This window comes from Sorex araneus, chromosome 5, assembly GCF_027595985.1.
Source record: "Sorex araneus isolate mSorAra2 chromosome 5, mSorAra2.pri, whole genome shotgun sequence".
Lineage (NCBI taxonomy): Eukaryota > Metazoa > Chordata > Mammalia > Eulipotyphla > Soricidae > Sorex > Sorex araneus.
Window position 1 is genome coordinate 201245994 of NC_073306.1, and position 26912 is coordinate 201272905.

A 26912-nucleotide genomic window follows, 5' to 3' on the forward strand; every position below is an offset into this window, starting at 1 on the left:
CTGCTCCCTCACTCACAGGCGCCTTCAGGCACAGCCTCAAGTGCAGGAGTCCCAGGCCACACATTATTTTGTCTGGTGGCTGCAAATTCAGGGGTGTCCATTCACCTCAGGTTTAATAGCTCACCAGAGTGACACAGAACTCCAGAAAGTAACACAGTCTTTGGAAAACAAAGGGGTTAGGAACCCTGCCTTCCTCCCCATAAAAAAAGTCCACATGGAACTTTTGGCATATTTAACCATATTTAACATAGTTGTCTCTTGGTAGCCATCAGGGTTGATTTTGGGATCCTGCTCAGAGCGTGAACTCATTCCCTTAGTCACGTTCCCATTTATCTGGGTTCCATATCTGTGGATACAGAACCCAACTAGTACAGTGAGGAAGGCCAAGGGAATTTATTAAAAAATAAAATCTGTGGGGCTGGAGTGATAGCACAGCGGGTAGGGCGTTTGCCTTGCACGCGGCCAACCCGGGTTCAAATCCCAGCATCCCATATGGTCCCCTGAGCACGGTCAGGGGTGATTCCTGAGTGCATGAGCCAGGAGTGACCCCTGTGCATTGCTGGGTGTGACCCCAAAAGCAAAAATAAATAAATAAATAAATAAATAAATAAATAAAATCTGTGTATAAGTGTAGATACACATTTCAATCCTATATTGTCAAGGATCAAGTCTACTTACAATTATAGTTGCTCTGCAGAGAGAACGGATCAGGACTGGCCACATGAAGAGATGCATGGAGAAAAGACTGGTGGGTGGATGTCAGGGGAGCACAAAGGGATTGACCCTGAAATGCAACACTTCTGTGTCTTTAGGAAACCTCATTCTCCTAGCGAACCAACACTGTCTAATTGTTAAACAGGGCAACTCATTGATCTTTGAGATCTGGAGTTTGGCTGGAGTTTCATTGCATTGTCGAGATTGAGGTGCTAAGTGGCCATGTGACTAAACCCCATCTCCAGCACCCCTCCTCTCCCTGGAGGCCAGACTAATGTGTCACCCAAGCCCTTAGAGCTCTAGTCAGTGACTGTTCTTCCTGGGAGAGCTGAATTCCTCATCCTGAATCATCATGTGAGCATAAACCCAGGTGTGACTTTTGGGCTCTTCCTTGAATAACAAAGATTCCAGTTATCCAGGAAATCCCAAAGATTTAGAAGTTTCTGATGAGGTACTGGGGGACAGAGACCCTAGTCAGTGTTTGAGCATGCAGTGGCTCTCTGTAACCCTCCCGAGTACCCGAAGGAAGCCTTGACTTCTGTCTGTACATCAGGAAGATCAGTTCTGTGTCCGGGAGCTCTGTGGAGGGCAAGATTCAGAGAAGCGATGTATAGGCTCCATAGAGTTTTGAAACACACCCTAGCCCAAAGCTCTCTCCCCCGGGTGCCCTAGGTTTGGTCCCACCACTGCTCAAGGGCCTCTCAGCTAAGAGACAGGTCGACGGGATGAGAAAGGAGTATGTTGGCAGTAGGCTGGCAGCCTGGAAGATGGCCAAGCTGCCCTGTCATGTCCTTAAAGGAACCATTTTCCTTCAAGGTCACCAGTGTAGTTTTCGTAGGGAAGTACATTTTAGTCACCCACCGGTGGCAGGACAGTGGGTGCCCAGTCGAACAATCTGTTCCCTCCTGGGCTGCTCCTCTAAGGCACACTGTGTCCAGTCAGAACACTAAACCAAGGCAGGGCAAGGGTTTGAGGAGGTGGACATTGTTCTTATTTTCAGGCTTTGTGGGAGGGAGACGAGACAAGGACAGCTGCCCCTGACCAGAAGAACTGCTCCTAATTCAGCTCCTCCTTCCTCGCCTACAGTTTCACCTTGATGCTTGCTGGTGTTTCTCTAGAGGTGTCTCTCTGGGCTTACCTGCCCCCTGCCGGAGTTCAGCCATCAGCCAGCAACCCTCTGACACAAGCTCTGTGAATGGGGGTGCGGGAGGGAGGGGAGGGGGAATGGGGGGTGTCTTTGGTCAGTTTTGTTCACTGCTGCTTCTTCACTGCCCAGCAAAGTGGGAGCTAAATTCAAATATTTATGGAGTAAAGAGCCTCAAGACTGAAGCTGTCCTTTCTAAGTGAAAGTTCTAGATTTAACATTTTTTAAAAATTGAGTCATGGTGAGATGCACAGTTACAAAACAGTTTATAGTTGGGTTTCAGTCATTCGATGTCCCAACACCCATCTCTTCACCAGTGTACATTTCCCATCATCAATGTCCCCAGTTCCCCTCCCCCTGTCTCCACGGCCACGTCTATGGCAGGCTCTCTCTGTCTCTCTCTCTGTCTCTCTCTGTCTCTGTCTCTTTCTCTCTCTCTCTCTCTATCCTTTTGGGCACTATAATTTTTTTTTTCTTTTTGGGTCACACCAGCGATGCTCAGGGGTTATTCCTGGCTTTGCACTCAGGAATTGCTCCTGGCAGTGCTTGGGGGACCATATGGGATGCTGGGGATCGAACCCAGGTCAGCCGCATGCAAGGCAAATGCCCTACCCGCTGTGTTATTGCTCCGGCCCCCAGGGCACTATAATTTTCAATACAGCTATTGAAAGGTTATCACGTATATCCCTCTCCCTACTTTCAGCACTCAGCTCTTGTCCAGAGTGATCAGGGACCACTATGACAATGGTAGTTGGAAGCGATCGCTCAGGCAGTCATTTGTTTTACAAATACACCAAATGATAATAGCTCGTAGTTATCTGAAGGCCTGGTTCCAGGCTAAGTTAAGCTTCCTAAAGCTGCAAGGAACGGAACTGGGCCTTAGAGTCTTTGAAACCAAGGATGCTTGTTTCCTTCCTGGGCCCCCTAGTCTGTGTAATAGCCTTTCCACTTATGTAATGCTTGAAATATCCCGGGGCCTTCAGGGGACTATTAGCCCCCAGTTGAGAAACACTGATTTTAATTACCAACGGGAATCTTAAATTTAATGGCACAGAAGAAGTAAAAAGGAAACAGACCAGCCACATACAGCCACACTTCACTGAGATTCAGGACACGATGCTAGCCGGGAACTCAGCCGTCTCATCACTCCCTCAGCCTCAGCCATCCTTGTTGGCTGTGCAGAGATTTCCAATAAGTAGCTCTCTCCTGTCACTCTGCTGCTTCTGTTGGAGACACAGCCAGCTAGCCTCTCGCTGTCTTGCTTATACTGACCCCTGGTTTCTGGCTCGTCTTCACTTCTGTGCTGGCCTACTTCCTGGCTTGCGCAACTTTATCACTCGATGTGCTTGTCCCTTGTCAGTGGACCTGACCAGCACTGTCGAGTTTGGTCAAAGCTCTCCTATCGGATTGCCTCTCAGGCCAGTCCCAGGCCGAGCCTGTCTCACTCAACAGTGTGAAGAGAGTGACAGGAATCCCAGCACGGGATGCACGTCAAGTTGGTTCCTCCACAGTGACCAGACATCTGCGGTGATTGGTTTAGTTTTGTTTAAGGGCAGAATGGGGTGTAAATAAGTAGAGGAACATTCTGACATTTCTCCCAGTATTCTTAAGTGTTCTAAAGTATTCTGCACTCTAAAGTGAATAGTGTGTGAAGGGTATTGAATCTGGAATTACAAATTCTAAATTCTGGCAGTAGTAGCTGGGGTGAGGGCAACATACCTAGCTGTCGAGACCCTGGGTTGGATTCCCAGGACCACACGATCTCTGAGAATTGCTAGAGAAACCCCTGGGCTAGGAGCAGTCCCCCAAGTCCCACTGTTGATGAGAGAGAGAGAGAGACAGAGAGAGAGAGAGAGACAGAGAGAGACAGAGAGAGAGAGACAGACAGACAGAGAGAAGAACTCTGAATTCTGATTCTCCTGGAGTCACTGTGAATATCACTGACACAAATGGCTATTTGAAATCTGCCTACCTCATTCTCAAGAACTGTATGAATTGGTCATCTGATTTTTTTTCTCCTTGTACGTAAAAAATAAGGAGACAATTAGAAAGTGATAGATTAATTTCTAGACCTGTTTTGATTTAGGCATTCTTCCAGCATGATTTTGGCCTTTAAAAAAAATCTATGGTTTTCTGAAGTAATGTAAATAATCAAAGTCTGATATAAATGTTATTCATCTAAATAACCATGACATTTACTAGGCATAATTTCCAAGTGATCACAATTTTCTTACATCTTTTCTTCACTCTATTTAGAAAATAATTTATTCTTTTCAGTGTCAGGGATGGAAGTAAAAGCCTCACACATTCAGGGGAAATATTCTAGCCCCGGGCTGTTTTCTACTTCCTGCTCTCCTTAGTTAGGTCCACAGGGTTTTTTGGCTGAAACTCCAGGCCTTCTCCAGTTGGGGAGGGAAACCTCCCCGTACCTCGCTGTCCTTGCAGAAGTCCCGGCAGCCACACCCACTCCCGTTGCAGCCACCTGGAATATTCATCTACCGGCCCTGCTCCAGAGACGCGGAATTAAATCTTGAAAGAGATCAACTGGCTGCAAAAATTTAGCAGATATCTGGTCCTGGCTGAGATGTCTGGGGATGGTCTCTGGAGTGGGTGTGGGCCAAACTCTCACCTTGCCACAACCCTGGCAGCCCCACTCACACGCCAACAGCTGCCACCATACCTCCATCTCTGAAGGGCACAGGAAGCTGCAAATTAAAAAGGCAGTGTTCATTTTATCAGGGTCCCATTTCTTAGCACTGTCCACAATAAAGCTTTTCTCCATTTTATAATGGTATTGTTTGGCTTCTTATGAAGTCTCAATGTCACTATTATCTGTCTGGTTCTAGTATATAAGAAGAGTCTTGGAGATGACATAAGTTCTGAGACGTCTGGTGATTTCCGGAAAGCTCTGTTAACATTGGCAGATGTAAGTTTCTGTTTCTTTCATTTTAACTCCCAAATAACTGAATATTCACGAATAATGTTTAAGGAGGTAAAAATTCATCAAAATAAGTTTAAAATTTTCTTGACGGAATGATTTCTTTCACACTTGCAGTGTTACTGGGTAGGCTAATGTTCAGTCATGACAGAAAAGCAGAACACAAGGAGGGCTTGGAGGCTGCCGCTTGTGCAGAACCCAAGCTCTGTCCTGCACCTCCTGCCCTCCTGACACTGCCCGGGGAGGCCCCAGTGCTGTTGGTGACCTACAAGAGTCATTTGCTTAAGCCTATGGATTGAAAGTGTTCTGAGCAAGTTTCATAACGCACTGTAGCACTGTCGTCCCGTTGTTCATCGATTTGCTCAAAATGTTTCCATAACTCATCTGATATAAATGCATTCTATCAGTGTATTATACTACTTAGTTGTGTTATAGGTATACAATTATTATAAGCATATTATGTAAGCATGGTATATTAAAAGTGTATCAGTATGGTAAGTGTATTATAGCATGCATACACCATGCTGTACTCGGTGTAAAAGTTTCTACTTGGACATAATTTACATTTTTTCAATTTTAATTTTTGTTTGTGTTTGGGATTCTATGCCCAGTGGTGCTCAGAACTTACTCCTGGCTCTGTGCTCGGTGATCACTCCTGGTGGGGCTCGGTGGACTGCATGTGGGTGCCAGCCATCGAACCTGGGTTGGGTGCAAGCAAGACAAAGTTTCTCCATCCTGGATATAAGTTCTAAACTGTCCTTTTTCCCCCCAAACTCGATTGGGTAAATATTAAGGAACACAATTACTGGATTGGTGGTAAACATCTGTGTCATTTTGTACGAAACTGCTCTGCTCTCTTCCGGAATAACTGCACTGTCTGGGATGGTGGGAGAGGTCTGGTCCACATCTTCACTGCCCACACTTGCTTCCAGGTGGTCAACATTCTGCATTTCCCCCCTTCTAACTGGAGTATAGTGAAATCTTGCTTTTTTTTTTTTTTTTTTGCTTTTTGGGTCACACCTGGCGATGCACAGGGGTTACTCCTGGCTCTGCACTCAGGAATTACCCCTGGCCGTGCTCAGGGGACCATATGGGATACTGGGATTTGAACCCGGGTTGACCGCGTGCAAGGCAAACGCCCTACCCGCTGTGCTATCTCTCCAGCCCCAGAAATCTTGCTATTTTTTAAATAATTTATTATGTTTTTATTAGTGAATCACTGTGAGGGTACAGTTACAGATTTACGCTCTTTTATTTTTAAATGTACTGCTATTTATTCAGCCACTGATTAAACTGACTGAAGGAGGCATGAACTCCACTTACTTTTTTTTAAAATTGAGTATCCCTGAGACAGACCGTTACAATGCTGCTCATGATTGGGTTTCAGTCATACAATGATCCAGCACCCATCCCCCCATCAGTGACCATTTCCCACCACCAATGTCCCCCATTCCCATCCTGAATCTTGCTATTTTTTAAATTTTTTATTCCGTAATGACACCCTATAGTGCACATCTTTCCATCTTTCTTGCCATCTTTTATTCACTTTTCATTGAGTTGTTTTTCACCTTAAGGCAGATTTTTAAGAGGCTGTTTTTAATCTTTTTTCTCTTTTCTTCCTCTTTTTTCATCTTAATCAAGCCCTGTATTGGATGTTTGCAAGCCGAGCCTGTGGCTCATCTTTTCATTCCCTTGGCCTTTTTGGAGGAGGAAACAGGATCAGAGCATGATGTGATTCGTTACCTATTTCATGGGTGGTTAGTGGCAGAGTCGGAACTAGGGCTCCGAATGTCAAACGCCTGATTCCTTTGTGCTGCCACTGCAGAAAAGCCTCCAAGACGCTCTGCAGGGCGAAGTGTCCGAGCTCTGGTCTTTAACAGCCTTGTCTTCTTTTCATCTCCCCCATTCAGGGCCGGAGAGATGAAAGTCTGAAAGTGGATGAACATCTGGCCAAAACAGATGCCCAGGTGAGTAACAGAGCAAAGCAAAATCTCCATTTACTCGACTGCTTCCTTGCCTGTCTGTATTAGTGTCACCCCCCAAGTGCAGCTGGACGCCCCTTCATTCTGTAGGAGAAGCCCTGAGGTGGGGGATAACACCAGCCCAGCCTTCAGCCTTCCCTAGTGGTGGCAATTCCCTCATCCCGCCATCCTGCCGCTCAGATTTCTAGTCCTCTTTAAGTGAGACACTTGCACAATTGATGATCTCTCTGACCCCTCAAAGAACGAGACTTGGGTGTCAGATATAACACTGAATTCTCCCTCCTCTGCCAACAGATTCTCTACGATGCAGGGGAGAACAAGTGGGGCACAGATGAAGATAAATTCACTGAGATCCTGTGTTTAAGGAGCTTTCCTCAACTGAAGCGAAGTAAGGGCTTACAGGACAATCTTGGCATTGTGTTGGCCGTGTGTTATTTTTTTCTAGGGTTGGGGGGTTCATATAGAACATTCTGGAAAAATAAAAGTATAAGACCAGAGAGACAGAACAGGGGTAGAGGCATTTGCCTTGCATGTGTCCAACACCGATTTTATCCTCAGCATCATGTGACCCCGAGGCACCACAGGGCCTGGCCTTGGTGGCCCCTGAGCACCTCCAGAAGCAGAGTGACTTTGAGTGCTGCTGGCGGTGACCCCAACAATTTTTTAACATTATAAGGCTGTTTGCGGGGGGGGGGGGGTATCCCAGCACTTCAGGAGCAGCCTGGAAAGCAGAGTTCCAGCTCAAGACAGAATGACACCGGGGGCTGGAGCGATAGCACAGGAGGGAGGGCGTTTGTTTGCCTTGCACGCGGCTGACCTGGGTTCGATTCCCAGCATCCTATATGGTCCCCTGAGCACTGCCAGGGGCAGTTCCTGAGTGCAGAGCCAGGAGTGACCCCTGTGCATTCCCAGATGTGACCCCCCCACTGCTCTGAGAGACAGGTGAGGGCAGAGGGTGTCAGGGGAAGGAAAGGAGCAGCCAGGGAATGACAGCTGAGGGGGCGTCCACTGTGCTCCTGGGCAGCGGAGAAGGCTGAGGCATTGCTTCCAGCCCTCCTCTCCCCTGGCTAGAACATTCCAGAAAACTAGGCATCATGGGGATTCTGTTGCTCCTCACCCTGGATAACCATCCCGTCCCTTCTGATAGCGCTGTTAAGGGAGGTGGCGATAGATCAGACCAACTGTTACACTCAGCAGCTAAACGCTCATGAAGCTGCAGCACTGGGAAGCCAAAACGTCCACTCACTGAGGCTCCCCGGTCTGGTGTGGAGTGGTTTCCAAGCCCAGTCTCTGGACCAGTGGAGTCTGCAGGTACACAAAGCTAGCCGCATTGTCCTCCCGTGGGGTTTGAGGTTTAGTGCTCCAGCGGGAGCTAATCCTGAGGTGTCCAAGATTGAAAACTGCTTTAGAGACACCCACCCTTGTATGAGGTTTATGCTGTGTCCAGGGGAAAATGAGGAAAGAGATCCCTCTGTGACTCTTTTTGTTTACTCTTTACTACGATGATCATAACAAGAGTTTCAGGCATTCGGGGCTTTAGCACAGTAGTATCAGCTCCCCATCACCATCGTCTTAAGGTCTCGTCCCGCTCCTCACTCAGCTATTTGGCTACTCCTGCCTCAGCGCTGGTGGTGCTCAGGGAATCCAGTGGTGCTGGGGGTCACAACTAGGGTCCTGCACTGAAGGCACGTGCTCAGCCCTTTGAGCCATCTCTCCCGCCCAACAGTGGCTATTAAATTCTGACGTTGCCCTTCCACAGTTTGGCATCATAATTTTATTTTGTAAGCTAATGGTAATAGCATATTACGGTTGCTTTACTAGTGTTGTAATTTGAAAAGTAAAATCAAATTATTCTTTATTCAAAATATACTCAGAAAAAGTGCACTTGGCTTAAAAAATACACCCACATACTTGGTGACATACGTGCAGGTTTTGCTTTGGGGCAAATACTGATCAAGAAATTCAGATGCCTTCTGGTAAGTGTGAAGTAGGGCATGCTGCCTTAGGGAATGATTTGCTCACACAAACAAATCCCTATAATTAAGAGTCTTCAGGAGATAAAACATATTTGACATTACCACACAGTACTGCTGCTACAACTCAAACACAGCCCACCTTACTAGATAAATGATTACTTAAATTTCAGATTTTTAAAAATATTAACATGTTGTGGGGGGAAAAAGATCACTGAAGGAAAATAAACTCTGAAGTTCAGATTTTCTTGTACATGATTCTCTCTAAATGGAACAAAACTTAGAAATTTTTGTGTTCAAATTTTGATGATGAAAAGGAGATTTTGAGCTGACCACTAAAAGACCTAATTTGCTGCGTATTAAGTAAAAAAAAAAAATCGAGTCTATTCAAGTGTAGCCAACTGGGACGCACTAAATGTTTTCTTGGTGTTGCTTTTTTAGCATTTGATGAATACAGAAACATTAGCCAGAAGGATATTGAGGACAGCATAAGAGGAGAATTATCTGGGCATTTTGAAGACTTGTTGCTGGCCATAGGTAAGCCCCCGAGTGCTTGAACTGAGGTATTTTGCACTTAAACATCAATGTCAAGGTCAGCTCCTTTCACCAAAGAATTCTGACTGGTCCATCTCTGTGTTCCTCAGCCAACACCCCACTGGGCAGCCCAAACAATTATTCAACAAACATCTCACATGGGTACCAGGAAAATTATCTTTGAAAACCTTAATTGCCTTTGCTACTTTGTATCTGGCCTGTCAGCTTGGCTTACAGACTTCTTGTGAGAAAAGAATATTACATGTCTTCTGGCGTTCTTCCGGAGCCTTGTTGAAAACTGATTCCTAAACCAATCTGGTAACTCACCGTATTTGGTTGTTTGGGGACCACAGCCCTGATTTCCCAAAGCCGAGCCCAGGATGGGATTCCAGGTCTCCTCCCCTTTGGCCAAGATAGCCGGGAATATGTCAAAAACAAAGTCACAGGCTAAATCCCTTCTGAGAGAAAGATGTGGGATCAGCAAATCAGCAAACCCACAAAAACAAGTGTTGCGTAAGCTGCGGAGACTCCTCCGTGTGGCTCAGCGGTCTGTCCAGGCGGGGAAGGTCACCCAGAGAAAACTGCTGCACTCCTCTGGCATCCCACTCAGTCCCCAACACCCACCCTCATCCTTGGCCGTTCGCTGGGTGAGGAAGAGCTGATTTCTAGGCAGGGCCTCCTGGGTGGGCCTCATAGTCAGCGTTCGGATGTGTCTTAGCACCACTGTCAGGTGCTAAGAATCTGGGCCTTTCAGGTTGCATTTCCACATAAACATTGATCTGGCACTTTTGTGCCCCCACTTTAGGAAACTAGTTTCTAATAACCAGTGCCTCATAACAAGCCCGTGAATTAGGTACTATTATCATCCGCTTGATAGAGAAGGGAGATCTGAGACAGCAAGACATTCCCCAGGGAGCGCCTAAGGAGTCGGGGTACTGATCCACGACTCTGGTGTTTGTCGACCTCTCTGATGAGCTGCGGTGTAGAAATAAACTGAAATATACATGCATCACATTTGTGCTGCAGCATTTTAAAGGATATCTCAGAGGATGTCCGCGGGATCGCACATTCACTATCTAGACCCCATTCTTTGGGTCTCCTACATGTAGTTATTTTCCATAACTTCTGACCCTCTGTCCTCTGTGCCAAGAATAGGGTTCTTACATCAAATGTTGTTTGACTGTGATTGAATTGCTGAAACTTGGGCAAAAATGAACGCTTTCTCCATGAAATGAAATGGTCTAGTAATCAGTCTCCCCCATGAGAGCTGAGAATGTGTCAAGGAAACACTGATAGACCCACTGATTTTTCTCCATTTTTTATGGCTCGCCATTTTATCAATGTTGCCGCTTTTCACTTTGCTGTAATATTTGCAAATTATTATTGAAATATATGAACTTTTATTCACTGAGCTAAGCATTTTTGGAAATATGCATTGAATTATGCACTAACGTGGGCTGTAAAATACATTGTTTTATCAAGTAAAACACCTCATAATTCAACTAATTTAAAGTTTAAAATAAGCTACGTTTTCATTTTCTATTTCAGGCAACTGTTGGAATGTAACGGTTTGTTTAAAGCATCTTTAATGAGCTATAATACATATGCCACAAAATTCACTCAAAGTATGAAATCCAGGGCCTGTTCACAGTGTTGTGAAGCCATTTCCACAATCTAAGTTTAAGATATTTCTATCAGTCCCACAGCAATCCTAGCCACTAGTAATCCCTCCTCACCCGGGTAACCACTCATTTACTTTCTCTATTTATAATTTTGCCTATTCTGGATATCTCACATACCAGGAATGTAATACAATATTTCAACATGTGTTTTTTATATGAAAAACCCATTTGAGCTGTATTATCATAGAAAGTCATAATAGGAACATTACTAGTCATCCAGTAATCTGTATTTAGAAAAGAAAAGGCCTTCTTTAAAAAGGCTATTATAATCGGGTGAACACTCTCATCTAAAAAATGTGCAAGAGTCTCAAAATCAAAAAAAGAAGACTTTTATTTTCTAGAGCGGAGTAGCAGACATTTTAAAGAAAAAATTGGACAAACAAGAGTGTGTGGATATTCAGTTTTAGCGGTAAATGTATCCCTACCCCCGCCCCCAAGTTCACTGAATCTCAGGGTAAGCTGTTTGGGGATGTGTTCCGCATCTTAGTGCTTGCTCAGGCTGGGGGACAAGAGGATTCAGGGGCCAGTGGGAAGGAGAGAACTGTAAAAGTTTGTTCAGGCCATCTAAAGTGAGTGCAATGGGCAGCTTTGAACTCTTGGTAATAATCTTCCATGGGCTCCATCCCTTTGGTAAAGAAGGAAGATCTGAAGTACCAAGTGTTTCTTTTTTTCCCCCGAAGTTCCCCAGAATTGGGGTTCAAGCCCAGGTCTGTGCTGTTTTCATGAAACTCATGAAACTCTCATGAGTTTCAATTCTTTTCCTCCTTAGGCTGCTGGTACAAAAGAAAGTTTCCTCAGGGCGAAAACATACTGTCATCTATTAAAATTTTTAGACACGAAGAATCAGCATCATAAAACTGTGGATAAGATGAAGGGTTATGAGACGATTCAATTCCCAGCATCCCATATGGTCACCCGAGCGCTGCCAGGTGTAATTCCTGAGTGCATGAGCCAGGAGTAACCCTTGTGTATCACTGGATGTGACCAAAAAAAAAAGTTTAGTAGGATAAAGATGCCCATAACAATGTTTGATCAAATAAGAATTGTTTAATATGAGTTTGAGGGAAATATAGGCAGTACCAATTTTAATAGTTTCTTCGCAGCCAATTTCATACCTAATATTTCTTTCATGTTTGCCCCAGATTACATGTTTGAATTTCAAGTATTTTTCTCCTATTTCTCTTAAACCACTTATATAAACCAAAAGCCTTAAAACCTTAAAATAGAGTCTGTTGACTAGGAAAGCCAGTAATCTCATGCTGATCTCTAAATACATTATAAAATTCGCTCACCGCTTGCAGATCAGATCTAAAATAGTATAAATAATTATATTGCAACAAATAGGTTTCTTCTCTACAAATTTTTCTTTTCCTCCTTCAGTTTTGCTTTATTTAATGGCTAATTGGGGCCTGGAAGATTGCTTAGTGGCTTAAAGCATTTGAAAACCTGAGGTTAATCCCAACTACCCTAGAGTCTGTGGTGCCCCGGGAGAACGGAAATAAGAAAGGATGATCTGTTGACTCATATTTTTGCCGATTACCCATTTCTTGCTTTATTTATGCTTTACTTATTTAAAAGTAATTGAAACATCACAGTACTATTTTGATGACTCAATCTAGATTTTAGGAAATGGTTCTAATATAAATTACCCTCACTCATGTTCATATATATATAAACATATATAAATCTCAGAAAAAAATTTTCCAGTGGCATAAATGGCTTTCAGTTGAACTCAAGTGCCCTTATTTACCTAATGAGTTCTTTGGAGCAATGTCACTGCCGTTTCGAGACCACATTATTCTTCGGTAGTCAGAGATGTTCAGAAAGGAACCACGGGATGCCCTAGAGGGTTTCCCATGTAAGCGTGGGTGTTGGTGCGTCTAGGAGGTGGAGATGAGTCAGCTGCTGTGGGAGTTTCCTTGGCAGGTATTTTATTTTCCCTAGGGCTAAGATAATTATTAAAGTTCCTTGCAAATATTCCATTACAAGGCTTTGAAATTCAGGTTATGCATTTATTCTTCCTAAATAAAAGCCGAGAGTGAGGATGGGAGTGAGGGGTGCGGCTACCCAGGCAATCTTTTTTGGGGGAAAATAAAAAAAAAAACCTTGAAAAGATATAACTGTGGATTAGCTTAATGCCTGGTGAGTGAAGCTGAATCTTCTTTGCTTTTCCCGACAGTTCATTGTGCGAGGAACACACCTGCCTTTTTAGCAGAAAAATTACACGGGGCGCTGAAGGTGGGTCTGGAAATTTCGTATGTATTCTTAGCTCCTACACCGGAGCATGTGAAACATCTCTTCATGTTGGTGAAATTTTCATGTTTCCTCTTCTCTTGGATGAGTTTTCAAATTGCAGTGCATTTGTCTACTGATTTGTGTCTTCGGTTGCTAATGAGAATCCTAGTTACTATAGCGCTAAGTGCACTAAAGTGCAGACTAGATCAGCCCCTTCTTCACTGTTCACTTGTTTTTTAAAGCCAACCTCATACTTGAGCCACGTCGAGCTGCATTACTTAAAATAAACCAAGCCGACTCAGCAGCCTCCCAGGATATTGAAGCCCTGCATTCTCCTGTGCTGTCGCTGTGACTGCGAGTTCCAGCACCGCACTCTTCCTTCATCTTCCATATCCACAGCACCTTGCAGGGGCTTTGGTGCATTGAAGTTCCTTTCTTTCTTTCTTTCTTTCTTTCTTTCTTTCTTTCTTTCTTTCTTTCTTTCTTTCTTTCTTTCTTTCTTTCTTTCTTTCTTTCTTTCTTTCTTTCTTTCTTTCTTTCTTTCTTTCTTCTTTCTTCCTTCCTTCCTTCCTTCCTTCCTCCCTCCCTCCCTCCCTCCCTCCCTCCCTCTTTCTTTCTTTCTTTCTTTCTTTCTTTCTTTCTTTCTTTCTTTCTTTCTTTCTTTCTTTCTTTCTTTCTTTCTTTCTTTCTTTCTTTCTTTCTCTCTCTCTCTCTCTCTCTCTCTCTCCCTCCCTCCCTCCCTCCCTCCCTCCCTCCCTCCCTCCCTCCCTCCCTCCCTCCCTCCCTCCCTCCCTTCTTTCTTTCTTTCTTTCTTTCTTTCTTTCTTTCTTTCTTTCTTTCTTTCTTTCTTTCTTTCTTTCTTTCTTTTTTCTGTTTTCTTTCTGACTGAGAGTATCCCACCCACACAGCAGAGCTTGGCAAGCTCCCCGTGGCGTATTCAATATGCCAAAACCAGTAACAAGTCTCACAATGGAGACGTTACTGGTGCCCGCTCAAGCAAATCGATGAACAACAGGATGACAGTGACAGTGACAGATTTCTGACAGCTCAGGGACCATATGGAATACCAGGGATCAAACTCAGGTCTGCCAGGTGCAAGGAAAGAGCTCTGCCCACTGTACTATCCCTCAGGCCCCTACGTCATTTTCTTTACTGGACTTCTCCAATCTAGGTCCACATGTACCTTCCGAGTTAACCTAAGTAAACATATTATTTCCTTGTGGCCTCCCCATACCCCAAATCTGTGCCCTCTTGTAGGGTCTAATGGGAATAGGGGCTTCTCCAGCCCCCTGGAAGGGCATCATTCCCCCACCCTTGTTTTCTACACTCCAGTTCCCCTTTCTTTCTATTCCTTGACATGTTACAGTCATTTCCTTTGTTGTTCCTTTGGCCCAGAATGTCCCGCCTCGACAGCTGCCTCTGGCTGGCTCCTTCCTTCTCCCCTCAGTTCACTAGCATCATCAGCCCCGAGGCTGTTCAAGAGGGGACCTATGCTGACCGCACCACTGATTGGCTGGGGGTCAGTCGCACTCCATTCCACATCACGGTTCTTTCTGCTGATTAATGTCAGCTTTCACAGCCCAGTCGCTTTCTGTACGGTCTCTGTCTAGTACAACAGCAACTGCATGAGGGTAGAGGGTCTGTGTCATTAGACTGCCTCTTTGCAAGATACAGGGAACCATGCTTAGCATATGGGAGATATTTATGAAGCACTTACTAAATGAACAGATATTGTCAACAATCACCTAACTGCTCAGTGACAAGTTTTATACTCTCTCCCCACTTTATTCAGTTTTATACCCTCTCTCACTTTTATTCGCCTCATCTGACCACCAGTCAGCTCTATCAGTCTCTCTTTTATTTATTTAAATTTTTTTTGCTTTTTGTGTCACACCTGGCAATGCTCAAGGGTTATTCTTGGCTCTACACTCAGGAATCACTCCTGATGGTGCTCAGGGGACCATATGGGATGCTGGGAATCAACCCACGTCGGCCATATGCAAGGCAAATGCCCTACCTGCTGTGCCATCACTCCTCCAGCCCTCTGTCAGTGTCTCTTTGTGAGCATCTCATACAGCTGCCCGTTTTGTCCATCCCTGGGGTCGCCTTCTTTTTCGGGTCTCTGTCATCTCTCTCTCTTTTTTTATTGCAGTTGCCTCTATAGCTGCACCCCAAAGCTTCTGGTCTTAGTCTATGATCAACCCCACTTCCTCCCACCCTCAGACTACTGTCACAGAAATCTTTCGAAACGACATATGGAATCTGGCCTGAAGTCTCTTGTGTTAAAGAGGTGTCAGTAGTTCTCCCCACTTCTGACTGGTGCGATAGTACAATGGGGTGTCGGAGCTGGTTGGATCCTCGGTACCACATATGGTTCCCTGAGCCCCACCAGGAGTGATTCCCTGAGCCCAAAGTCAGGAGTAAGTCCTGAGCACTGCTGGGTGACCGCGCTCCCATCCCTTACCCCCTGCAAAATAAATAAATAGTTTTGCCAGTTTGGCATAACAATTAAACCAGAATTTTATTCCATGGTTTCAAGTTCAGTCCTTTCCCGACACTGTTACGATCCAGTGTCCGAAAGACCACACAGAGCAGTGAGCTTGTAGTATGAAGTTTTATTCAGCACGCTACAGCAAGCACTGGGTTCAAAAAGCTGAGAAAGCTGACCGGTCAGGGCCATTCCCCTCTAGTAGGAGAGCGACCCCCTCCTTTCTTCTCGCACCCTTGTTATCTCTGATTCCTGCAAGTTGCCCAATTCTTGGGGTCTAGCTAAGTTCCTAGTGACCTTGGGCTCGATTGGCCGCCTTCTGCTGGTTTGTGCTGGGCAAGTGCCGTGTCAAACTCCTATTGGTTGTTATCATCTAGGGGTTTAGGCTCATCTCTCTCCGAGGACTGACCGATGGCTAGTTTCCACATCCTGCTGTGCGCCAGGGTTCGTAGCTAGCTCTGCAATCCTGAGATATGCCTCAAGGCCATGGTCATGGCTGTACAAATTTTCCACTAAACAAGCTTTAGGTACAGGATGACTGCTCCTTAGAAACGGTGGTGCTTGTGCCATGCTGAATCATACCTAACTTACCTGGCAGTAGTGGGAGGGCCAGGAAGAGCCAGGAATTTCTGGCTGTTCCTCCCAGTGATATATACATCCTTGCGTGTGATATTCTTTGTTGCCCTAAAACTTCACACAGGGCTTTCTCCTATTGGAAAATTCTTTCCACTATATGAAAATTCTTTCCACTAAAATCCTCTACATAAATTCCACTTTTTTTTTGAGGCTGATTATTTAGACCTTAGTATTATTTTCTCATACATACCTCACTTTGTTCTTGGTGGGGGGACGTGCTGTAATGCTTCTAGCACAGTGTGGGGAGGGGGCCTCTCCCGGAGGTGCTCATGCAGTACAGGGGATCAAACCCAGGGATCCCGAATATGCGAAGCATGCACACAGCCCTCGGAGCCATCTCTCCAGTCCAGACAGAAGGCTCTAAAAATCTGTTTTATAACCTAATATGTTGTAATGGTTTGTTTTCTTACTTACATGCTTCACAAAATTGGAACTTTAACGAAGGTGTCTCATCTTTGTTCTCAGCATTTGGTGCGGGGCTGGCCTAGAGTATGTGCTCAGTAAACAGTTTTTGAATGAATGGATGAATGATGTTAAGTGAGTGAAGAATCACTTGGTTGAATATTTTGCGCACTGCTCAGTTTGTTCCCGACTCTCTGAAAACCTAGATCTGTAGATTGCTTTGTGACCAATGGCATTTGAATTATGGACACCTTCGTTTTTGTAACAGGGTGCTGGAACTGATGAATTTACTCTGAATCGAATAATGGTTTCCAGATCAGAAATAGACCTCTTGGACATCCGAGCAGAGTTCAAGAAAAATTATGGCTATTCCCTGTATTCAGCAATTGAAGTAAGTCTCTCCTAAAAAGAGTGTCCCTGTCTTTCACTGACCCATCTCCTTTCCTTATCCTTGATAAAAGTTAGATGACTTAGATTTATCTCTTCTGAATGTATGAATGTGTTTTCTAGATTTAAAATAGCAATAATAAATTGCCCTTTAGTCACTTATTTTTTTCAGCTCTAAAATAATCGGTACATAATGGATACTTAATGTATTCTTTTAGGTTTAGTGCCCACCTGTTTATCTTCTCTGGTGAGTTGCATATGCAACTTGTTTTCAATGTTTATGTGGCAATATTTTTATTTCTTTCAGTGTTCATAGCAGTGGAAGGAAAGAAAAATATGTATTTTTAATTTTCCTCTTTGTTATACCTAGAAGATGCATAAAACATGCATGCTTTTGCAGCTTAGGGTTCTTTTTTTTTTTTGGTCTATAGTAAGCTTTCTTATCCTTTCTGATAATTTTATAGCCTTCCATTATTTGTAGATTTGTGCTCACTGCATGAACATATCTCTAACTTCTTGCGTTACAAAGCTGTAATATGCATATGTCGTTTTATCAGTTATACGGGTAGCTGTGGGATTCTCAGAAATAGGTAGGACTGGGGTCCAGAGAAATAGTTTAGTGGATACGGCACTTGAATTGCACACAAATTGCCCCATGTAGTCTCCCACGACTCCCACCCCCCCAAAAGTGATCCCTAAGCACAGAGACAGGAGTTGGATGTAACCTCAAAGCCCAAAAGCAAACAAAACAGAAATAGGTAGGATTATTCAGATGTAAATATGTTGTGTAATTTTCATAAATGATGCCAATTGGCCTTCTCTTGTATTTCATCAGGTATAAATGAATCCTTGTTCCCCATTGCCTTGGTATAAAGGGTAATTTTGAGCTTTTGGGATTTTACAAATTGCTGTGTGAGACATGATAGCTCAGTGTGACTTTAATATAATTCTTAGTAAATGTGAGGCTGGACAGAGTTTAATGTTTTTAAAGACATTTGTATTTTTTTCCTGTAATGGATTATTTTTTATGTTTTTCTTAACTTTCTATTTGGATTTGGATCAATTTGGGGGATCAGGATCTAAGATCTCTTTGCATACATGATAGAATCACTTGTCAGATTTTAAATATTTTTCCAGCTTGCTGCCAGTTCTCTGTCATGGCCGATGTTATTGCTCAGTTTTGCATCAAACTTAATGTACCAATTTTGCTTTTATAATTGCGGGGCGGGGAGAACACCCAGCAGTGCCCAGGGCTTACTCCTGGCTCTGCACTCAGGATTCACTACTGGCAGGGTTCAGGGGACCGTACGAGGTACTGGAGATCAAACCTCGCAAATCTTATTAGTTTTTTTTTAAATATAGGAATCACCCCGGGAATGCTTGGGGGGGAGTCATCTCAAGGCCTGCTGCATGCCGAGTATGCACTGTGCCACTTGACTATCTCCACACTTTCTGTACTGATTTTTATTACTCTCAGATCTTATTTGCTATTACTTATATACATAGAAACCCCAAATAAATGTCAAACTCGCCTCATGACTAAGGAAGTGACAGCAGCTCTAATGTGTGCTCCTGGTTCAGAGCACAGAGTCCCAAGACCAGCTCCGTGTCTAAGTTGCCGCCTTGCAAATCTGAGGCCCCAGGTTTGATCCCTGGGCTTCACCCTACTACTCTCCCAGCAAGCTGTCATCATCCACCCAGCTGTTTGGGATCCAGCACTCTCACAAGTGTGCTCCTGGTGCACCACAACTAAAATGTGCAAGCACTACTAAGGCCAGATGTGCAGCCCTCGGCAAGCCTGGTAACACAAAAACATGACTAAGTACCACAACTCGAGAAAACGACTGCTCAGAAACACACAGCCACCTACAAGAGGCTTTGCAACCCTGTGTATGTGGCTTTTCAACAACATTCCTGCAGTCAGAGCTGAAAGAAAAAGGAAAGGGAGCACATTTTAAGAAGTCACCCTCCAAAGACTAGAAAGTCATTGGAAAGTGAGAGATGGTCTTAGTCCCAGCAGTGCCCAAGGTTGTTCAGCAAATAGTTAAACCTCTGACTGGGTGCAAAGCTGGGTCCAGGGCTAACTTTGAAGACATCTTCAGGCAGTACCTTAAGTTCTTTCCATGCCTCGGTGGCCCCATCCGCCTTCAACAGAAGTAGCACTGTAACACTGTCCTCCCGTTGTTCATCGATTTGCTCCAGCGGGCACCAGTAACATCTCCATTGTGACACTTGTTGTTACTGTTTTTGGCATATAAAATATGCCTCGGGTAGCTTGCCAGGCTCTGCCGTGTGGGTGGGCTACTCTCGGAGCTTGCCGAGCTCTCCAAGAGGGACAGAGGAATCGAACCTGGGTCGGCCGCATGGAAGGCAAACACCTTACCTGCTGTGCTGTCGCTCTGGTCCCGTGCTGTCGTTCCAGAATTTAAAAATGACACAGAAATTCAACAGAAGTATCCTGAGGAAATTAGCATTGAAGAGTGTTTTTGACCAAAGGTGGAGTTAAATGGATCGAAAGCAAAGTTGAAGACCCAAGTTGGAAGCGAGGTTCCCGATGACAAACTCGGGTGGGAAGGAGGATGCATTTGCTCCCAGTTCCCCAGACAGTGTGGGTCTCCCTGCCCAGCTGTGTGGTGATTTGTTCACTGCAGATTCCAGTCTTAGACAGCGATCTTCAGCAAGCCCCTGAAAGCCTGGATCCCACTGGTGTGGGGGAGATGACACTGAGGGACATGAGGAGACCATGGCTTAGACCACGGCTCCTGTGTCTCCATCAATACCCCATTGGTTCAGCCTTTCCAGGTCCTTCCACCCAGACACATGCTGACCTGGGCTTCTGCTGCTGTCTCAGGCTCCCAAGATGGTTTGGGAATGAATAACGAGAGGACCTCAGTCCACTACATTCATTTACTTAAATCCTTATTAAACAAAACCAAACCCAAAGCCCCAAGTGAAGCTTTTATTACATTAAATTTTTGTGGAAAGAGATATTTAAGTTGAAAAGAAGAGTTCACTCAAAAAGGCAACTTTCAAACTGTGCCTGAGGCTTAGCACAGATTTCATCTATTGCTCACAGCCAATTCAATTTGGATTGATCCTGACACATAACAATAGTTTCAATCAACAGAGGAAGATCCAATAAGGTTAACCGTATTGTACTTACTAAGGCAGAAAAGTAGACTCATACATTATAAAGATTGCCAGTAACAAGGTTGAGACACGAAGAGGGCTTTTGGTTCATTCTCAGAAAACCAGAAAATCAAATTACCCCTCCGGTCTCCCTCCCCCAGTGATCTGGGTAATCGAGACTTATTGTATTAGGAAACATATAAACTTAGGTATATCTTGATAGAAAAGAAAAATCCATTCTTAAGGAGTTCACTTTCTAATTTTAAATTGCTTAAGCTATCACTATGTCTTCATTTTTACCACCCAACTCTCATGGTCCGGTAATCTCATTGTGTTTTCATCTCTGATGAAGAGGCTCTTTCATACAGTTAAGCTTCTGCAATTTAGAAACCAGAATTCCATGTTTCGTATCATCCCAGCCTTTGGTTCTCCCGTTCTCTTCCTTCTATGTAGTATGACTATCAGTATCATGATCATTGTTATTAGCTTGGGGGCCATACCGGGTGGTGAACAGGATTTACCCTTGGATGACTCCTGGTAGGCTCAGGGGACCATATGTAGTGCCAGGAATTGAACCAGGGTCAACCGCCACATACTAAGCAAGCTCCCTACCCACTGTACTATCTCTTTGGCCCCTTCTTTCTACCTATTATTTAGGCAGATCTCTGCTCCTTAACATCTTTCTCAGGTGATGAACGGTGGGGAGAAGGAAGAAAACAAGAAGATAGATGAAAACAAATGTGTACCTCTTAATGATAGTACAACATTCATAGAAAAAAATTGTATCAAATTTATTGATTTCTGTGATCAATGTAAGAACTGTTTTAAAAAAAAAAGAGAGACAACAAGTCCAAAATGTAGTTTTTTGCATCAAGCTATGACCTAATTATAGTTCCATCTCCTCAAAGTGGAAATTTAAATTAATTATTGAAGTTGCTCGCCAGCTCTAGTGGAGTGATGTGCACAATAAGATCCCCTTGCCTTTCTCTTGATATAGACCTTTCCTTTTCCAGTAACATTGCCCTGCCTTCTTTCAGACTAAAAACCCTTCCAATTTGTGCAACTTCTGGTAGCGCCTTTCTACTTCCTAGGTGGGTTACTGCCTCATTTACAAATCATTTAAAAAGCCAGTTAGATCTTAAAAATGAACTCAGATGGATTCTTGTTACTTGACAGTATCTATGTAATTAATATAACAGTTAATGAGGTCTTTGGGGGAAAACATAGTAGCCTCCTCAACTCATCTCTGTAGAGATTTGAGTTGATTACAGATAAAGCAATTTGAAGACAATAATATAAAATAACATGCAATTAAAGCCTAGCTTTCAGAGTTAAGGTGGTATAGATAGAGAAATTGAGAGTAAAAGAAGTTGGGGGTTAGATAGACAACATTTCTGAGAGAACTGGGCCTTGAGTCTGCCTTCGAGGTTAAAGAACACGCATTGAGTACCTTCTGTGGTTGCATGTCAGTAGGAGCTCAGAGATGAGTATATTGGGACGATATATGCCACACATATATGAAGCTGGGAGGGATCATACTGAGTGAAGATAGCCAGTAGCGCAGATACAGTATGATCTCTCTAACATGTGAGACCTAACGAGGCTTAGTGCAGAAAGACAGATGTCCAGCAGCACTGGAACTTGAGAATTGGTTTGCAAAACTGAAGTTACCGTAGAGGAGAGATAGGAGCAGGGGGTGGGGAGTTTGAGGAGGGGGATCCTGAGACAATGGTGGAGGGAATCAGACACTGGTGGAAGGTGTGGTGTTGGAAGGGTATATGCATGAAGTCTATCATTAACAGTATTGTATACCACTGTGACAAAATTTCTTTAAAAATGATTTTGTTTATTTGGGGGCCACACCTTACAATGCTCAGGGCTTTCTCCTGGCTCTGCACTTACTACTCACTTCTGGTGGGCATATAGGTTGCCAAGGATCAAACCTGTGTTGGTCTCATGCAAGGCAAGCACCCTGCCTGCTGTACTATCTCTCTGGCCCCAGAAGAAGAAATAATTGAAAGCAACTAGAAGGGCCAGAGCAATAGCACAGCAGATAGGGCATTTGTCTTGCAAGCAGCCAGGCAGGGTTCAACCCCCCATATCCCATATAGTCCTCTAAGACCTGCTAAATGTGATCCCTGAGCACACAGAGACAGGGGTAAGACTTAAGTCCTGTGAGAAAACCAAAAATAAATATAAAGCAGCTACGAAAGATACAGTTAGCCTCAGCTGTCATCACTGGCTAGAAAGTTCACTGCATGAAATTATGGATATAAAAAAAGGTGGAATCAAATTTGAGGAAAGTGAGAAGCACCTATTCCTCCATAGAGAAATGACTGTTAAGAACAGATATGTAGGGCTGGAGCGATAGCACAGCAGGTAGAGCGTTTGCCTTGCACGTGGCCGACCCGGGTTTGATTCCCAGCATCCCATATGGTCCCCTGAGCACCACCAGGAGTAATTCCTGAGTACAGAGCCAGGAGTCACCCCTGTGCATCGCCGGGTGTGACCCAAAAAGAAAAAAAAAGAACAGGTATATAGTTTGTTTCTTAAGAACAATTAATATAGTCTAATTAGGAAGACATATTAGGAAGGTATTATGTTAAGGGTTTTGCAAAGACATTAACTTTTTTTTTTTTTTGCTTAAAGGGATGCTGGGAATTGAACCCGGGTCGGCGGTGTGCAAGGCAAATGTTTTACCCGCTGTGCAATCGCTCCAGCCCAAGACATTAATTTTTTAATAATAAAATATCATACAACTGCAATACTATATTACTAAAAAGTAGAGGGATATAGAAGTATGAACATTTTATATTGACAGAGCATCAAAATGTACTATGCATTGTTCTATATTAGGTAACTAGGCTATATGTTCTCACTTATCTGATTGACTCCTGGTAATTCTTTACCACTTTGATTAGAGATGACTAGAGGGAGCTCTTTTAACACAAAGTTAGAGCACTTTCAACTTTTCAGCTGTGTGTGAGAGAAGCAGAGACAGAGAAAAGAGAGTGAAATCATTAGATATGGCAGAACACACATTAATGAAAGCAATAGGGAAAGAGCTAAAATTTTCATGAGACAGAAGAACATACATCAATGCTTGTTTGTCTTATTTTGAAAGTAGTATTCAACCTTGTCAGCAAATCGCTTTTCTTCATTGCTTCCTTTGCATTGCCACTAACTCTAGCTACCCCAAATGCGATGCTTATATTCACAAGAAATGCTCGTTGTTTGATTTGCCTGATATAAGAATAATATAAGATTTTAGGACCTTTGGGTTAAAAGTGAAATGTTACCTATACTGAAATATTTTGAATAGCAGCAAGTCTTAACTTCAAATGATTATCTGTTCTAACCAAGGTTTTGCTGGACTCTCCTGGTGGAAAGAAACTTATTTGAGGATGAGACTCTTTGGGGATACGGCTCAATTCTCCTTCTTGAGTCAAGCAGTGCAGTGTAGTGTTAGGGAGTTGGGTTCTCTGGGTTTGAATTCTCTTTTTTGGGTCACAGCTGGCGATGCACAGAGGTTACTCCTGGCTCTGCACTCAGGAATCACTCCTGGCGGTGCTCAGGGGATCATATGGGATGCTGGGAATCGAACCTAGGTTGGCCATGTGCAAGACAAACGCCCTACCCACTGTGCTATCACTCCAGCCCCTGGGTTTGAATTCTTTCTGTCACTTTTCCTCGACAAATGTGGGTCAAATTTCTAATTTCTGTTTTTCCCCTTTTGACTCATAGGTTAAGTGAAAATAACTTATGATGCCTATTGCAGTTTTGTAATAGTGTGAAAGCTATTGTACGGGTTAAAGTAGTGAATGTACATTGAGCCCTTTAACTAGCAAATGTTTGACAAGTATTATAGTTATCAATTTTAACACTGTTAAAATTAATATTAGATGATATGATGTACTCGATGCAATAGTATATTTTTACTCAAATTGACATTTGACTATGATATGTTGTGAAGAGTTAAGCATATGTTTACTTAAAGGAAGATGCTAGGGTGGGACACAGTTATATTCAGAGATGAACAGATGACGAAATCACATGTATGCTGTACTAAATGGGAGCGGTCACAAGTCCACACCCTGCGAGTCTCCCAGTGTTGTGAAATCTGATTAATTTACGTTCCTATCATTGCTTTTTTGTCTTATGTGTCTTCTCTGTCCTGTTCTTTGCAGTCAGATACTTCTGGAGACTACGAGGTCACGCTCTTAAAGATCTGTGGAGGAGACGATTGAGCCGAGGCCGTAACTCCAGAGCTCACGGCCATGGGCCTGTCTGAGTTCCACTTCCTTCTTTCTAACTGAACTGAAAAGCACAATCAAGCACACACAGCAACTGGCCTTCCTAACAGACGTTATTCTCTGGGAGCATCTCTTTTTAAGATAGTAGTTTACAAATGAAATTTTTCAAAAGCAAAATATCGGTTGATACTATCCAAACTATATTTCTGCTTAGGAAGTAAAATTTTTCATTTGTTTGCTTTTGTAAGTGGTGCTTAGGGCTTCCTCCTGGCCCTGCATTCGGGAAACACTCCTGGTAGTACTCAGGGGACCATAAGGGGTATCTGGATTGAACTTGGATCGACTGCATGCAAGGCAAATGCCCTACCTGCTGTTCCTTGCTCTCTCTGCAGCCCAGGAAGCAAAAATCTTTATACTGCTTTTAAACAGTCACTTCAGCTCAGGAAAATCAACATGATAGATATTTGAGACCCTGACTTTAGTGCCCACACTAAAACAAGAAAGCAAGCACAAAATCCAATAAATGCAAATGATGAAAATTGTTGCCTTCATTAAAAGTAATTTATCTCTTTGTTTTTGGCATCTACCAATACTATTTTGTACCTGGCACCAACAACTAATGATAGCTTAAATTGCCTTTTTTACTGTAAAAGCTGTTGCTATTTTAGTTTATTCACTACCTTCTGAGTCACATTCATCTTTAAGAAAGGAGCAAAAATGAAGATAGAAGCAATCCTGGCCTGCTTGTTTTTGCTGTGACCAAGACATAAGAGTGGCAATGCATAATAAGTTGCTGCAGCCTTCAAAAACATCTGCTGAACAATTAATCTAACCACTTCCTGTCTAAATGGCAAACATTAATTGTGGTCATTTTATGCTAAATGCTACTTTCCTAGAATGGCTATTTAGAATTAGTCTCTAAGATTTCCTCTTCCTCTAAAATAAGTTTCTAAAACAAGTTTCTAAAACTAAGCATTAAAAAAAATCCCTCCTGTTATTTTAGAAGGAAACCAAATGACATGTCTTGAGTAATATTAAATATATGCGCTAAAAAATCTCAATTTGGGGGGAAGTTATTAGTCTGGACTAAAATAGAAATGATTAAACTATAATAGTGCAGTTTTTAATCAACATATTCACTGGAGAACACTTATGAGACCTTTCAGAATTATTTTTAAAAAGTATTTCTTTTTAAATAAAGGTAGTTCTTTCTTGCTGTAGGGTCGCCAACATGCCCTGAGGCCCATGGGGATGAAGTTCAGGGATGTAGAGGTGGGCACAGCTGGTTTCACTTCTTGCCCTACCATCATTAAACCTGCTAAGTCAATTTTTTTTTTCAACAAAATGAGGATAATGATAGCACAGATCTATCTCAGGGATTTTTAGAAATCAAATCAGGTCGTTCCCATGAAGCACTGAACCTTGAACCTGGACACAGTAAGTGCTCAATCCAGGTTATTGTTATTATTGTCAAGCAACATCAGAATAATCATTCTTTAACCTGTTTGCCTACCATATACCAAGACCTGTGCTAAATAAATATTGGATAATATTTATATATATTAAAGGGACTAAAACTCATTTTCTTTAGCCCAAAAGCCTTTTTGTCTGTTTTGGGGCTACACCTAGTTGTGCTTAGGGCTTACACCTGGTCCAGTGCTCAGGGCTTCCTTCTGCTGGGACTCAGGGGACCGTGTACATTGCTGGGGAATGAACTGCGGTTGTTGTGTGCAAGACAAGTGCCTTCACACTTGTACTATCTCTCAGCCTCCTGCCAAAAGACTCAGAATCTGTTTAGGGAAAATATGTGAGCAAATAAACACAACATGGGATGTATCATAGACACTCAGGGGAATGACCTTGGATAAATAGAAGACAGATGCCCGGAAGAAGGATCAGGAAGTCTCCCGAAGATCACAGACTGCACCGGTAAAGGCAAAGAGGAGAGGCTTCCCAGACTGGGCGGAACACTTGCAGTCACAGAACTATTAACTGGCATGGTGATAGGCAAAGCCAAGTTATGAAAGTCACCTCTGCCACACAATTCTATTATCAATTACAAACCATCTCAGATACCAGCAGGATATTCTACAACCCAATTCTGGACTTTATGAGCCACATCCGGCTTCCTACAGGCTCCTGGGCTTGGGGCTGGCTTCTGGAGTACTTGGGGAACAATACGGGATGCCAAGGATTGAATTGGGGTTGACCATGTGTGCAAGGCAAATGTTTGATCCACTGTTCTATTGCTCTGGCACTGCAATTCTGAACTTTCTGTCTGAAGACAGTGTCCAGTCCCTCAAGTTAAGGGCTCAGAACCACAAGATTGCCTTCCCACCCCTGCTTCAGAATCTATTGGCAAGTCCAGATTTTTAGCGAGAAATTAGAGTTCCAAGGTCTTTTTGATATTTTATT

General features: G+C 43.4%; 1 protein-coding gene across 1 annotated transcript in view; it reads left to right on the forward strand.

The window, feature by feature from the left end:
- The window catches only part of ANXA3 (annexin A3), a 58559-nt gene extending 32481 nt beyond the window's left edge, over positions 1-26078 (forward strand). The window contains exons 7-13 of the mRNA XM_055138989.1: positions 4705-4784; positions 6707-6763; positions 7073-7166; positions 9193-9288; positions 13147-13205; positions 16997-17119; positions 24432-26078. Of these exons, the coding sequence (XP_054994964.1) occupies positions 4705-4784; positions 6707-6763; positions 7073-7166; positions 9193-9288; positions 13147-13205; positions 16997-17119; positions 24432-24491 (569 nt within the window). The 3' untranslated portion in view covers positions 24492-26078. The remainder of the gene's footprint in view (positions 1-4704; positions 4785-6706; positions 6764-7072; positions 7167-9192; positions 9289-13146; positions 13206-16996; positions 17120-24431) is intronic.
- Positions 26079-26912: the final 834 nt, after the last annotated feature.